The 15,175-nt window shown below is 39.8% G+C and overlaps 1 protein-coding gene across 5 annotated transcripts in view; it reads left to right on the top strand.

The window, feature by feature from the left end:
• The window catches only part of GRIP1 (glutamate receptor interacting protein 1), a 683,162-nt gene that overhangs the window by 485,857 nt on the left and 182,130 nt on the right, over positions 1 to 15,175 (top strand). For all 5 annotated transcript variants that reach the window (XM_049627402.1, XM_049627399.1, XM_049627403.1 and 2 more), the window contains one exon: positions 11,706 to 11,786. In XM_049627402.1, the coding sequence (XP_049483359.1) occupies positions 11,706 to 11,786 (81 nt within the window). The remainder of the gene's footprint in view (positions 1 to 11,705; positions 11,787 to 15,175) is intronic.

Below are 15,175 nucleotides of genomic sequence, written 5' to 3'. Positions count from 1 at the left end.
TTTTTTTTTTTTTTTTTTGCTATTCTAAGTGTTATTGAGTTGTGAGGATAAGATTATACACATAAAGGACTTAGACTGATACTGTCATACCATGAGTGTTCAGTAAGTATTAGCTATAATTGTTTATAGTATGGTCAGTATTATTTACATATTAAAATGTCTTATGGTTGGGCGCCTGGGTGGCTCAGGTGGTTGAGTGTTCGACTCTTGATTTTGGCTCAGGTCATGATCTCATGGTTTGTGAGATTAAATCCTATGAAAGTCTCTGCTCTGACAGCGTGGAGTCTGCTATTCTCTCTCTTCCTCTCTCTCTCTCTCTCTCTCTCTCTCTCTCTGTCTCTCTCTCTCTGCCCCTCCCATTATCTCTCTCTCAGAACAAATAAACATTTAAAAAGATAGTAAATAAAATGTCTTATGGTTGACCCAAGTAGTTTGAACTACTTATTAAAGAGAGCACAAAGTCTGGGGTGCCTGGGGGGCTCAGTCAGTTAAGCCTCTGACTTCGGCTGAAGTCATGATTTCACTGTTTATGGGTTCGAGCCCCCTGATGGACTCTCATTTCAGGGAGACATTCTTTGTCTCCCTCTTTCTCTGTCCCTCCCCTTGCTCGCACTCTGTCTCTTTCTCAAAAATAAATAAACAAAAGAGAGAGAGAGAGAGAGAAAGAGAGAGAGCACAAAGTCAGAAGTAAAGGTCTGTAAGAAAGTATTTAGAATACTGTAGAGGAAACCCACGGCATTGATGTATAATGAAAGAAGTATCTAAAAAATCTTACATGATGACAATCAAACCCTAATTTTTCTTCATGTAACTAATATCTTTCACATATAGCCAGGGAATTCAACCTGAGGTTCACTTTTCCTTGTTTACTTTGCTCTCCAAAAAATTCTGGTTTAATCCTCTTTCCCCGTTACCATAAAGCCTCATCTCCTCTTTCACTGTTTGGATTATTAATGACAGTAGACCCTTGGAAAAAGTTTTGGTTTTTCTGGCATATTGGAAACATCCTTTGGAGTATTGTTTCTGAGGACCCACTTGAGCCATGAAGGAGGGAGCTGGGAGTCACACAATGAGGTTGGCTCATATGATCCTTGTGGTTTGGTCAGATCAATGACCCTGGGAAAACAGTCTGTGCTCCTAGCTGCAAAATGTTACTCAAGGTTAAAATCTATACTACTTATTTTTCCCCATTCTTTTTCTCCAGGATGCTAGATACAGAGACAGATTTTTCAGCTTATGTGTTAGAAACTAAGTCTGAATGGTGGTGGTTATCCTTTTTCGGTTTCGTTTAGCAATTTGTCAGCAGTAGTTACTAGCTGATCATTTATTTGTATAAAGTCGTTCGCCAGCAGTTGGCATTTGTTTTAGCTTACACTATACTTGGTTAATAAGAAAAAGGGAAAAAAAGAAAAAGAAAAAATACTAAGTCACTGAACCAGATTGGAAAGTTGCCTTAGTTGTAAAATTGCATAATGTCACTGATTGCTGGAGCACCAGGTGAGGGCTTTAAAGGTTATTTTCTCAATAATCAAACCTATACCAGAATGCTCCCCCCATAGGTGAATCCTTCTTTTATCTAATGATATCCAGTGTTTCTTCCCTCACTGGCACAAGATTTAGACCTCTTTTTTTTTTTTTTTTTTTTTATTTTTTTTTTAATGTTTATTTCTGAGAGAGAGAGTTAGAGAGAGAGAGACAGAGTGGGAGTGGGAGAGGGACAGAGAGAGAGGGAGACACAGAATCTGAAGCAGGCTCCAGGCTCCGAGCTGTCAGCACAGAGCCCATCGCCAAGCTCGAACTCGTCAACCGCAAGATCATGACCTGAGCTGAAGTCGAACGCTGAACTGACTGAGCCACCAGGCACGGCCCAAGATTTAGACCTCTTAAAATAAAGTTGCCCTGATTGCATTTTCCTTCCTCTAATTTTTTTCCGCAAACTTTGACCTCTTTCTTGTAACTGAAATTTCATACTGAAATGTTCTAAATATGGAAAGCTTTGCAGTATGATCACGTAAAAGAAGAGTTCTTGAATGATCCACTTTTGATGCCGTGACCATTGTTATTGGGACGTTAAAAAAAAAAATCTCAGTCTTTTCAATGGAGACATGTTTAACATTTTGTTCCACGAGTTCGCTCGGGAAGATCTATGTACTAGTAAAAGTTTTTCTCTAAAAGTTACTCCAGTTGAAATTGTGATCAATATGTGTCAAAGTAACTCCTTTTTTAAAAATTGTTTTTTATTCAGCTAGAACTAGCATACGGTGTTATATTCATTTCAGATGTACAGTGTAGTGATTCAGCAGTCCTGTCCATCTCTCAGTGCTCACCAAGACAAAGACACTCTTCATCCCCTTTATCTGTTTCACCCGTTTCCTCACCCCCATCAACCACCAGTTTGTTCTCTGTATTAATCAAAGTAACTTCTTCATTTCATCTTATTTATTGGTCAAAAATTGGGGGAACCTTAGTTACTCCAAATGTTTTATTTCTATTGATCCTCCCACCAAGCTCCAGTTCTATTATGTATAATCATATGAACCCCCCGCCCAAGAATACTCAGATATGTTCTAGCCTATTGATACCCACATACTTCTTCCTGAATAATGGTGCACTTTTTTTTTACATATTTATTTATTTATTTTTATTTTTTTTATTTATTTATTTTTTTTGAGACAGAGAGAGACAGAGCATGAACGGGGGAGGGGCAGAGAGAGAGGGAGACACAGAATTGGAAGCAGGCTCCAGGCTCTGAGCCATCAGCCCAGAGCCCGACGCAGGGCTCGAACTCACGGACTGTGAGATCGTGACCTGAGCTGAAGTCGGACACTTAACCGACTGAGCCACCCAGGCGCCCCACATGTTTATTTATTTTTGAGAAAGAGAAAGAGAAAGAGAGAGAGAGAATGAGCAGGGGGAGGGGCAGAGAAAGAGAGAGAGAGAGAATGAGCAGGGGGAGGGGCAGAGAGAGAGAGAGAGAGAGAGACAGACAGACAGACAGAATCCAAAACAGGCTCCAGGCTCTGAGCTGTCAGCACAAAGCCCAATGCAGGGCTCGAACCCCTGAACTGTAAGATCATAATCTGAGCCAAAGTCAGATGCTTAACCAACTGAGCCACCCAGGCACCCCAGTGATGCACTTTTTAAATAAGAATTAGCAAATGTGGCTTTAGATACCCAATGCTCATTACCCTGAAGTAACTCATATTTTTCACCACATTCTTAGTCTAATGCTAAGCACCTGTGGAGCCTACACGGTTTCATAATGTTAAGATACCGAGAATATCAGCTGCCATAATCTGGTGGTTAAATCAAAGAATTAAAGTGTATACTCTCCCTATATAGAAGCTGTACTGACTTTAACTTTTTAAAGTTTTTAGTTGGGGGGGGGCGCCTGGGTGGCTCAGTCGGTTGAGCGTCCGACTTCGGCTCAGGTCACGATCTCTCGGTCCGTGGGTTCGAGCCCCGCGTCGGGCTCTGGGCTGATGGCTCAGAGCCTGGAGCCTGCTTCCGATTCTGTGTCTCCCTCTCTCTCTGCCCCTCCCCTGTTCATGCTCTGTCTCTGTCTCAAAAATAAATAAAACGTTAAAAAAAAAATTTTAAGTTTTTAGTTGGGATCTGTTATGGTAATGAAAATAGGCTTCATGGCATTGTGTCCATCCCTCTAGAAATACTGATTCCTTGGTGAGGAGGCCAGCCTGTGACTGCTGTGACTCTTGTTCATCTGTTCCTGCTAGAAACAGTACTTAAGAAGAAGCATAGGGGTTATCATTTATGATTCAGACACATGAGCAAGAGGAATGCCAGAGGCAGAAAATGTGCAATTTCATGCTCATTAATTTCAGAGAGGATTTGCAAATTAACCTGGCTCAAGATATTACTCTTTGAAACAACCTGTAGGCCTCACCAAGAGGCACAGTTATTGCAGACCACTTCCACAAGGTTGACCAGATGCTCGGGGGCTGCAGTGGTCCTATGTATCCCCCCCATGAAGATCATAGGCCAGTTTCTGGGCCGGAGACCTCCCCGGTTCCAAGAGAACTGTGCACATGCGTCAAGGGAGCAACTTTGTGTCTGAAGAAAAAGAGTTTAAGGAGAGAGTACCACAGAAGATTCTCTCCCCCATGTCCTCACCATGACGCAGGACATAACTTTACATTTTCAGTCGACTTTTATTGGCTAGGGGGTAATCACACCATACTATTTCCTGTCTCCACCTTAATCCATCCACTGCTGTAGGTAATCTAACCTTAGATGTATCCAGTTACCCCATGAATTAGCCATTTTAGGATTGTAAAGGGGTGTAGAGTGGATCGGGAGAAGATGAAATTCACTCAGAATCATAACCCTGCCCCAGTTTCATTTCCATTTGAGGAAATAATTCTATAAGTAATTTGATAATTATCATATTTAAGAACTGGGAATACCATTGAAGCCATTCTGCCAGCTTCTTTGTGGGCTGCCACTGACACTATCAGGTGACGAATAGGACAGATGCCTCGTCACTACCCGTGCTGTTGCTGTTGGGTCAGATCAACTGGAACAGGGCTTCCCAACCTTTAATGCACATACAAATCACATGGAGATTTTGTTAAATCCGATTCCATAGGTCTGGGCCGGGGCCTGAGATCCTGCATTTCTGACAAGCTCCCAGGCAATGCCCAATGCCACTTGTCTATGGACCACATTTTGAGTAGCAAGGAGTTAGTTAACGGGGCAGTGAGGGAGAAAAATGGTCTTATACGACCGGCCTGCAGCAATCTGAGCTCTGTGGTTGGCATGGTGTTTAGCTGTAAATATGTAATCCCCGAAATGTTTATGTGATTGTGATATAATTTTAGAGGACATTCTATCATTGTGACAAAACCACTGTACCTTTCTTTTTAAAATGAAGTCATTCTCAGTTTGGATGATTTTTTTATTCGATGTTCAAAAGTCAAAGACTTGGTCCCATTTAAGAATGTAAAGCACATCTGTGTCTGATCTATAAAACTATACAGAAACCTGCAGAGCCAAGGATAGACAACAATGCCACGCAGATGCAAAACAAAGAACACAAGAGAGGAGGGAAAGACAGTTGGAGAGGGGAAAACCATCTCTTAATAGGAAGAAGACTGTCCAGGAGCAGCACACCGCCTCTGCCTCCTGCCATCAAGCTCAGATCATTCCTCCTTTCTTCTGGTTTAAATCTAGTGTGTGGACTATTGTATCCCATTGGGCAAGGAGATGAAATTAATTCATGCTCATGATCAGCTGTAAGCAGGTATCCAACCTGCTTCCATACACCAAAGCAATAGAACTGAAGCCCATGTAAGACTCAGAAGTTTCTGACTCTGGAAAAGATTGAGGTACATTTTTTGTTTGGTCCTAGGGGAAAAAATATTATTTTATCAAAGATTAGGAACCATTTGGGATTGAAGAGGAGTATTGTGCTGTATCTTTGTGCTTTTCTTTAAATTATTCAGGGAGGGGCGCCTGGGTGGCTCGGTCAGTTAAGCATCCAACTTCAGCTCAGGTCATGATCTCACGGTCCGTGAGTTCGAGCCCCGTGTCGGGCTCTGTGCTGACAGCTCAGAGCCTGGAGCCTGTTTCAGATTCTGTGTCTCCCTCTCTCTCTGCCCCTCCCCTGTTCATGCTCTGTCTCTCTCTGTCTCAAAAATAAATAAACGTTAAAAAAAATTTTTAAAAAAATAAATTATGCAGGGAATGGTGCTTGTATTTATACATTATTTTAATAAGGATAAGACATAACTAAGTTCTATTGTCAAAACCCTTTGACAGCTATCCTTGTGGACATCTTGCTTAAATTTTAGAATGTGCCCCAAACTGCCAAGGCAGCAAATGAAACTGGAGGTCTAGTATCTAAAAAAGAGAAACGGCCGACTTACAGCACATTCATGCTGGGCTGGGATAAAATGAAAAGATTATGGTCCCACGTCACACAAAACTTCCATGTTAGCTGAAAACTAAAATGGCCCATTTCTTGATTTTTCTGCTTGCAGAGCTCTGGATAAGTTCATTTCAGTGGCTCTCCCTTTCTCTTCCCATGCCCCTCCCCACCAGCACCCTAAGCCCATGCTCATTTCTCCCATCAGCTAATGAAGCACATGTTCCAGTCTCAAACCCATGAAGCAATAAGGATTCCTCAATCACCATTCCACTTAAAGTTTTATTATCTTTTATCCACTTTGATTCTTAGTTTGCACACAGTAGGCACTAAAATTTCTGGGATGTAATTGAATTCAAGAGGCAGATCATTCCCTTCACAATGGATTTCATTTTGTTCCATTCATGAAAAACAGTTTTCTTCGGAGTTGGTAATGACGTGCATGAACATTGTGGCATGAGCTGCCTATCTCCCCGCTGCTAGGAAGTGGTCCTAATGTTTAATTGCACAAAATGCCTCCCCCCCCCCCAATCAAGAAGTTAAGAGATCTGCTGGCTTAGCTGGCGCCTCAATTGTGCATAATTAGTTGCTAGGCATTGTTTAGCATAGGCTGATTAGTCTCAGCCAAAGGAAATTAATTTTTTTTTTCTTCAACAAAGCCATGAACACAGCTCGAGATTCTTGAAACCATAGTCATATCCTGTCCCGCTGGGAATCCCAGACACTGGGACTAGGGGAGGCAGGAGATGGAGAGACAAGAAGCAGCCTGATTACACATGGGTGCTATTTGATATCAAGCAACTATTCAAGGTTGTGAGAACATGAGGGGACCTGAGTCCATTCCTCAAGATGTGGTTTTCTCAGCCCCAGCATGGGCTTTGGTTGTGATGCAGAACGAAGGCGCCTGTGTTTGCTTTCCAAGTTTACAAAAACCAGCTTCACTCAGAATATGTAATCAAAACAAATGATTTGTGTTTGCCACTCCTGTGTTTGGCACATGGGGAGACTGACCAAACTTGGGGGAATGAGAGGGACAGATGGTCTTCCCATTGTTCCACTTCTGTTGTAAGTATATGCTTGACTAAGCCCTTTCTGTGCCTCTGTCACAGTGTCGATTCTCCATTTAATGGAGGGCATTTTCCCTCGCCTCATGGGATATCACTCTAAAGGGGACCTATGCTCTTCCTTGTTATAACCAATACATAGCCCCTATGACAGTGGGCGGCCATCATGTGTGACAGTGATTATTTAGCTGCTAAGATGTCATTAGAGAAGGTTGACAGTTCTGACACCCTATGGTGCCCTTAATGATTACTTACAGCATTCACTTCAGTGAACAGTAGCTCACCAGTTGAATGTCTGCTTTGCCCCTATGGTGACTTTCAATAAGGATCCCTTTTTATGTGATCTATCATCAAAGTCAAGGCTGGAAGTCCTGTGTGAAAATCAGAATTCTTTTGCTTAGAGGCATTATCCTAAAGGACGTTTGATAAATCTTTCTGTAGTCTGAATTAAAATTAAAGGAAACGTATTTTTTATTTTAAAAATATTCTTTTGGGGCGCCTGGGTGGCGCAGTCGGTTAAGCGTCCGACTTCAGCCAGGTCACGATCTCGCGGTCCGTGAGTTCGAGCCCCGCGTCAGGCTCTGGGCTGATGGCTCGGAGCCTGGAGCCTGTTTCCGATTCTGTGTCTCCCTCTCTCTCTGCCCTCCCCCGTTCGTGCTCTGTCTCTTTCTGTCCCAAAAATAAATAAAAAACGTTGAAAAAAATTTTTCTTTAAATAAAAATATTCTTTTAACATTTATTCATTTTTGAGAGACAGAGAGAGACAGAGCACGAGCTGGGGAGGGACAGAGAGAGAGGGGGACACAGAATCCAAAGCAGGCTCCAGGCTCCGAGCTGTCAGCACAGAGCCCGACGCAAGGCTTGAACCCACGAACCCGTGAGACCATGACCTGAGCTGAAGTCGGACACTTAACCGACTGAGCCACCCAGGTGCCCCAAGGAAATATATTTCAATATTAGTTTTTATAAAGAGCCACAAATTTTTTAAATACATATTAAGTCAGTACTTAACAGCTATTGGAGGATGATGTGACATTAAAAGGACTTGGCTATAAACCTAGAAAAAGAAAATCAGAGGTAGGAAGAAGGATGGTCCATAACAAATGTTTGACTTTCTTCAGGTTGCTTATTTATAATTAATTTATAATAAATCTATAATGAATGCCCTAAGTTGAAAAGTTGAATATAATTCAATCATCTATCAGCAAATGTCTAATGAATACATGTTATGTGTCAGGCACTATTCTAGAGATATTATCTACTGATTGATTCCTTTCCTTATTATTTGACCTATTTTTTTAACTCACCTGTATAATTGAATGGAACTTGGAAGTCTGTTTAGTGTCTCCCTGATAAAATAAAGAAGCATTAACATGGGTCTTATATTCAGGGAACCTTTTAAGACCTTAACTGAGGAACAGTGAATTGTACTGGCATGTATTTTAAATTTTTATCTTCCAAAAAGTGAACTTACAAGGATGGATTGATACTATGGTGCAACTTAAATACACTTCATGTTAGGCAAACAAATATATGGAGGAGGGGAAAATGAGATTTCTATACACACAAAAGAAATTAGCTCTGATTGCTCATTTTCATAGCCTTCTCCATAGGAATTCAACTTACATTTTGCAAGCTGGCGGCTGGAGTGTTGTGTTCATTCGCTTACCTGTATGATACAGAAACATGCAAATAATAACCTATCAAAGCTCGTTGTTCATGCAAGAGGAAGTGGCATAAGGAGGAAAGAGCATGAGAATAAAAATAAACGAAATTCAGTCCAGACTCACTCTAGATGTGTGTTCTTCTATAAATTTACCTCTCTGGACTTTAAGTCCTGACTGTAAAATGAAAAGACTAGCCTACATTATCCCTTATAACTTGAAATTCTGATGCTATGTCAACCAATCTCCATTAAGGAACACAAATTCTGATGCTATGTCAACCAATCTCCATTAAGGAATAGCTCTCCATGACTTTCCGCTTAAGGATTAAAAAGGTGCCCCCGACCTTCTTGTCCTTTAGTATCCTGCTCTAGAGCCATCAGCCACTGATTTATTCAGTGTCTTTCCTCCACTTTTACTTTCAAGCAAAGTTTGAATCACTCACAACACTTGCTTCAAAGTCAAAGAGTTGACTTTGAGTAGATCACATCAAGAGTTGATGTCCATTCTGTAATGGGCAGCTTTTCATAAAAGGCCCATGATGCCTCCTAGAGGTTTGAAATAAACAGATGTTCTTAGAATATCTTAGAATGTATTCTTAAAAGCAAATGTGAGATGGTGCCACACTGCTGTGTTGCTGTGCTCGGCTTACTTCTCATGATAAACGTTGCCAGGATTCTGACTTGCTTTCCATTAGGAATTATTGCTTTCACCTTGATTGACTTTGGCAAGCTATTCTTAGATAATGTCAAGTTTACTTCAGTCTGGAACTTTGACCAATACAACTTGGGCTTCTAGATGATTGTTTACTTTTGTTTATGCTCAGTAAGGACACTCTTAATACTGGGAGAAGGAGCGGGAGACTGGGGAATGGATATGTAGAGGCTGGCCAGGTGGCCATCTGTAATGTGGTGTCAACCTTTTAGGATGTGCATAGCTAGACTATGTCAGCTCTAAATCAAGGAAACTGTTTTCAAATATAAATGAGAAAACAACTTCACCAAAGTTGTCTACTTTTGTAGTGCAAAGTGGTAAATTTCTAGAGAAATAGCTCCTTAAAATAGAACATTGAGTGCAAAAAACCCCAGAGTCTCCTGGGTAAATCTCTTATTGCCCTTTAAGAAAATCCAACACTGGATTCAACCCAAGACTTTAATTGGCTGGACTCTTGACAAACTTAAAACGGAAGAAAGCTTTTAGGCTTCCAAGATGCTATTCCTAAAACTAGTTGTTATGATCCATATCTCCTTGACTCAGCGCTCTGTACTCATACAGTTTCAAAGATTTGGATTATAAAGGGAAATATATTTTTAGTTAGTTTTATAAAGAATCCAAATTTTCATATATAGTAAGTTTGTTTTAATAGGTGCTGTATAAAACACATTGCCTGGTTATTAAATCAATACTGTGAGAAAAACACTCAAATACTCAAGTGGAAATGATGGGGCAAATAGAGACTTTTGTAGTGCAATGTTTACATTTTGTCTTGTGGTTTCTGATTATACTCAAAATTGCATCTGCATCGAGAAGAGTCAAAGATCCAGGATACTATATTATAAGCAAAAATGATGCTGTTGATTATATTGGTATCTGAAAGTTGGTACATTATATCTGTGGTTGGCAGAACATAAAGAATTGTGTGACAAATGGAATATAAACATGAAACAGCGTGATTTCCATTTTTTAAGTTAATTGCAGCTTACAACAGTGTCAATCTTTGCTTTTTGTCATTGCTTCTAAAGGCCTTGTTAGTTTTATGAAGAAATCATGAATCATTTCAACCAGAAGTACATCGTAGAAAGGAATTGAGTTCCCCAATTTTGAAACACAAACCACTTAGTTGGGAGAATTAATGTTTTCAGATGATAAAGCCTACTTGCCAAATTAACTCCTTGTTATATTTAATAGTTTGCATTGTACAATACAGTTCTTTTTAATCATCTAGTGATTTCCTATTACAACAACACCCACGACAAACTTACCTTACAGTATGGCCAGAAGTACCATTTGGGTCATCTAGCTTGACTCGATATGCTAGATAATTATTTTACATTATGTCCGCTATGGCCATACATATCTTATTCTTGAAAATGTTTAAGACTGTCACTCAGACATCTCTTACTTTATACAAATGCCTCATGCAAATTAGGAAGAATTCTTCCTTTCTTTTTTAACCCTAACATTTGCCATCCTAGTTCATTACTCCTGTATTCCAAGCCAGATTAAATCCTTTTCTATATTTAAATAAAACCACTTTACTTAGAATTTCATAGATCCATCACCTCTATGATCTTGTCACCTAGTGTTTTGCTCATCTAGCTTCTTGCCTGTCACAGATATGCTGAGCTTTGGTCCTTCTGTCTTTTCAGTTGTTCTCTTTATGGTTCTGCAGGTTATTTTTATCTCTTTCTAAAAGAGGGCAGATCAGCCCATTGCAATATACGTCCTCTTTTGCCAAACCATCATTCCTTTCCTGTTCTCAGCATAGCTTCTCTGGTCTTACTCTAAATGTCCATGTCCCTCCATATATCTGGATGCCATTTTGCACTTCCAAGAGGAACCCACTAATTTAGTGTGTCTTTATTTTCCTGCAATACTAACGCTCTGTCATCTGCTTATAATGCCCTGTCATCTGAAATATAACATTTCGTTTCATTTCCTTTGTTCTTCTACCTGATTATTCTTAGTGCCCACTGAGCCATTTTATTCCTTCTTTGTCTTCCTCTTATTGATATTCACTGATACTTATTTATCAATGCGTGTAGGTGACAGGCAAATAATTTGTATGCTGTATTGCATAGTTCTTACCATGTTATGCCTTCAGGTACACGACAGCTTGATCCTGACAGTCCTAAGAGGTAGATGAGAAAGTATCTCTCTCCCTCTTTTATAGGGGAGAAAACCAATGCTCAGTGCATTTTAAATGACTTGCCCCACAGCTAAGCCAAGGTTAACACTCCGATCTCCTGACTCTTTCTACCATACCATACCATATCACCTCTCTCTGGCAGAAGGATTGCAGTCCATTAAAAAATCTTCACTGCATTAGAAACTGGATGGAAATTAACCAAACGCTTCATTGTACCTTTGCAGATGAGAGCCCCTACACTAAATCCGCCAGCCAGACAAAGCCGCCTGATGGAGCGTTGGCTGTGAGGAGACAGAGCATCCCAGGTTAGACCAGACTGTTGGATTTTTCAGCTGTTTTACTTTTGAACCCTGTTATTTGGTGATCCTAAACAGTTCCAACTTGGTAATAAAAATCAATGATATTTCATAGGGTATAGACTGCATTCCACCCAACTTGTTCGAAGGATATTCATAAAAACTAGACTTTGGAAAAGCTTGCCAACTTGTGAGAAATCATCCGATGTGCAACTCCTTGGTAAAATGACTTGGAGTTATGTCAGCTCTCTCATTTACTTACTCTCTTCTCTGTTTTCAGGGGGTGACTTTCACGGCAGCATCTATTTCTTTATTGAGACGTACAAGGCAGAACAAAGGGTTCAAAATTGCTGTGGCCGAACGTATATATATTCTGAATAACAAATTACTCCTTTCTTCTTATCTCTTTGAACCTGGATTTACTTCCACTGGGCAACTCTTGTAAAATTCTGGGGCTTTGTCTCGTTAGGAAGCTGCTATTAGGATTCCTATGACACAATAAGTGATACCTGTTTTTTCAAAAAAACCATTTTGGACAAATATCTTAAACGCCTTACCCCAACACTTCAATGTTTTTGAAGCTTTGAATTTGAGAATGACACAAAAGTTGTAAAAGAGGGAAAAAAATTCAAAATATTACTCAAAATTTATAAAGCTAGTTGATTTGTGAAAAACCTCTTATGGAAGTAACTATACTTAAAAGAAGGGTTAAAATCATTAATACACTTAGACATTTATAAAAATAATGCCTTTATATATTTTGTACAAGTGAATTGAGCACAGCTAAATCTTAGCTATGGGATTTTAGAGCATAGCATAGTAGTTTAAAAATTCAGGAGAAAGAAAGCAGTGTTTTCCAGTATTTCAGTTGAATGGTTTGGCAAATCTGTCAGTGAATAGGGGAATTTTTCCATCTGAATAAGAGCAATATGAGTCCAGTTTCTGAGCAACCCTGTTCATGATTATTACTTACTTTTATAAGAATGACATGTGGTTATTTTTATTTTTGCTGTGAAGGCTTAGATTCATTATGAAAGTACATGGCTTGTAAAGAGCCATATTGTGAACATGCTATATACATCCTTGTCTGGGTGTTTTGAAGATTCTAAAGTAATTTGACTTCTATAATTAGATGGCATCACCCAGTGCGGAGATTTCTTCTATTCCATCCCATAAACCCATCATTCTTAGTGCTGATCACATTTAGAAAAACTACTGTAGTCAGCGATGGGCTGTGTTCTCTGCTTTCTCCTTGTCAGCAGTAAGGAAGTACCCAAAGTTTGAAGTTCAAGAATGCCAGTTATCCATCAATTCCTTCTTGGCTTGTCTACATTAGCCAGTATGCAATACTCTTCTCTTGGGAAGAGTGAAGGGACTTCCTAGTGTCCTTTCCCCTTTATGTGATATTAAACAAAAGCACTGACTATAATTATGTTTTCTTTTCATGGGTTCTCTAGTGTTACTAAATTATAACATGTTTGAGGGTCAAACTTTTCCCTAAAGTCATTAAGTAGTTTTTTAAGTTACGCGCTAGGTACAAAGAAGTCATTCATCATAATCCTTAGCTCATGACATATAGTGATTCTTCATTACAGAACTTTTTCCTTTAGCCCTCCTTATATCAATTTAATTAGAATCAATTTAATTAGAATCATGAACCTATTTTGTAGGCTTCATGGGTTATTTTCTTGGGGTTTCAACATGGACAGACACCTTTTTGTTGTTCTTTAATGAGGTAGCAGCCAGAAGGGTTGGGGATCCTGAAAATTTTCTTATTTAGAATAGCCCAAGAAGAAAGTCGTCACCACCCAGAGGGCTAAGAAACCAAAGTGGTTAATAGCTGATTATTACTTACTATTATCGCAAGGAGAAAATTAAGGAACTTCTTAGAAACTGTTTCCTGACTGACTTCTAATACTTGGAATTCTGAACCTGTACTTACTTGACTTTTCTGTCTTACTACTTACAAGAACCTGTTCTTGTTCTGGGGGGGGGGGGAAGGTTGTGGGGGGCATCCTCCCTTGATCTTAGGCCAAGAGGTCACTTAAGGAGAGATCTAACCCAGCATCCAGAAGTCTTAACCAGTCACCTACTATGTTTACCACCTTTACCCCATTACCCCTACCCCATGAGAAAGAGATACACAGAGGAAGAGGCAGGGGGAAATGCATGGCCTTTATTCATTGCTGGAGCTTTAGCTGAAAAATCCTGAAATGTTCTCTGGATGAACTCCATTGAACCACACGGAGCATAAAAGCAAAATGCAGGTTTACAGCCTTCGTTCCTTCCTCCTGTGCTCCCCTGCCAATCTTACTTTCCTCAATGGTGTTTTACCACCTGGTAGCAAGGAAAGATGTGTCTAGAGAAAAATGCAGCAAGGAAATGAAATGAGGCCTAAACAAGAGCGTGGCTAATCCAGCAGACCCTGGATCTTCTCAGCGCAAAGGTAACTCTTAGGGCAGACATAGCCTTAGCCCTAGGGCCATTTTGCTGCCCCGGGCACTATAAGCAAACACAAGGAAACTGGAACCTTCAAGGAGCTATGGCTTTCCTCACATCTACCCCCAGACTTCACTCTCAACCATCCAGTGATGGTGATGATCACTCACGTGAGCACTTTCTCTGATAGAAGGGGTGAGAGGTAGTGGAGGAAAAGGGTAAGGTAGGGAAAGCCCTCTTAAACTTCTCTATCCAACTTTTATGAAAGCTCCATTCTTTGAAACTTATTCTACAAATGTAGACCTGGGGCTTCCTGGAGTAAATATTTATATACATATACATAGATGAGATTTCTTAACATGGGCTCCACTATTTTCATGGCATAATAAAGAGTAGTGTGCAATAATTCTGTCCCAAAGAAATAGCCTTGAATGGTAACAGAAATATAATTTGCTTTTTATTCATATTAAGATCCACCACCCCGTCTAAACTCAATATTACTACAGCAATTATTAATACTTCACAAGTCAAATATGTATCTTTCATGAAGTGACAGTTCTAGCTGTAAATCCTTTCATTCCTTTCCTTGTCCTCCATTTCTTCTAAAAAAACAACAAAAAAAGAGGGAACAGATTAAACATCCTTTAGGAGCAATGTACACTTGCTTTGGATAAAGGGGAAATGCATTATTCATGTTATTTGGAAACTTGTCATTTTAGCCATCTCTCTTACGACACTAAATGTGTAGGAACAAAAAAGATTTTTTGGCCTTTCATGAGACTTTTTAAAATTTTAATAATGATGACAGTAAAAAAATGACATGAGTGTCTACGACCCTGAAGTTTAAATGTAGATGAAAGATCTGTTAAGTCTATTAAGAAATATTAAGGAGGCATATCTTCAGACTCATTTCTGCCCATTTTTTTTTTATCAAAGAGAAGATGATTTCCAAGTACAAA

This window comes from Panthera uncia, chromosome B4, assembly GCF_023721935.1.
Source record: "Panthera uncia isolate 11264 chromosome B4, Puncia_PCG_1.0, whole genome shotgun sequence".
Lineage (NCBI taxonomy): Eukaryota > Metazoa > Chordata > Mammalia > Carnivora > Felidae > Panthera > Panthera uncia.
This window is presented reverse-complemented; position numbering and strand designations above follow the sequence as displayed.